The following is a 921-nucleotide window of genomic DNA, read 5'->3' as shown; positions in this document are numbered from 1 at the left end:
ACGGCGCCGTCACCACACTCTGCTCGCCATGGTCCACGCTCCAGAGGCGGTAGAACTCGGCAAAGTCCACGTAGGGCTCCACGCGGCCATCCTCGCCAGGCGGGAGGGAGTGGGCGGGCCGGGAGCGGAAAAGGCCCCCGTCCGAGCTGGAGCTGCTGCTCTGGGTGTGCGTGTTGGTGGACTGCAGGGTCAGGGTTGGGCTCTGGCTGCGGGCAGGACAGGGGCAAGTCAGTCACAGGCCTTGGTTTCCGGCCTGGGGACACACGGCGCCTGCCTTGGCCAATCCCTCTGGGCACAGGCCTCTCTGACAAAGGCCATCACGAGAGCCAGCCTGGTCAGGTGTTCTTTGGGGCAGGTGAAAAGTGAAAGGCATTTGTGAAGTTCTAGCTACAAGTGGCTAATTACCTGGAATTAAGTAAAACGGACCACTCACTTCAGCGCTCAATAATCAAGGGTGGCTAGTGGCTACTGTGCGGGACATAGAACACGTCGCCCTCCGAGCTGTGCTGAGCTGGACGCCATCCATTCCAGCCTCTCTGAATCCACCCCACTCCAGAACCCACTGACCACAGGGAGGCCAGCATTCTTCTCCCAGAAAACCTCCTCACTCCTCCTCGTTCCTCTCACTGCTGGGTCAGGACAGGCCCCCCCAGGCACCCACCCTCAGAGCCTGTAACGTCTGGGAATTACCTGCCAGCCCACTGTCCTCCAAACGCCCCGCACTGCCTAGCACTCAGCACTGGGCCAGGCCCGGGCGCCCAACTAAGCTCCAGTGCAGGGTGGAGGAAAGAGGCTGTGTGGGGCCCTGGGGAGCCAGAGGCACAGAGCGGCTAGTCTCCCTGCCTGGTCTGGGACAACCGCTACCACTCCCGGCCTTTGTGGACACAGCTGGTGGCTCCGCTGCAGGGGTGGGGAGATGCC

At 62.5% G+C, this 921-nt stretch overlaps 1 protein-coding gene across 1 annotated transcript in view; it reads right to left on the bottom strand.

The window, feature by feature from the left end:
* Positions 1-921, bottom strand: part of TAB1 (TGF-beta activated kinase 1/MAP3K7 binding protein 1) — a 26,178-nt gene that overhangs the window by 1,797 nt on the left and 23,460 nt on the right. Inside the window, exon 11 of the mRNA XM_010845231.1 lies at positions 6-206. Within this exon, the coding sequence (XP_010843533.1) occupies positions 6-206 (201 nt within the window). The remainder of the gene's footprint in view (positions 1-5; positions 207-921) is intronic.

This window comes from Bison bison, unplaced genomic scaffold (assembly GCF_000754665.1).
Source record: "Bison bison bison isolate TAMUID 2011002044 unplaced genomic scaffold, Bison_UMD1.0 scf7180017864213, whole genome shotgun sequence".
NCBI lineage: Eukaryota > Metazoa > Chordata > Mammalia > Artiodactyla > Bovidae > Bison > Bison bison.
This window is presented reverse-complemented; position numbering and strand designations above follow the sequence as displayed.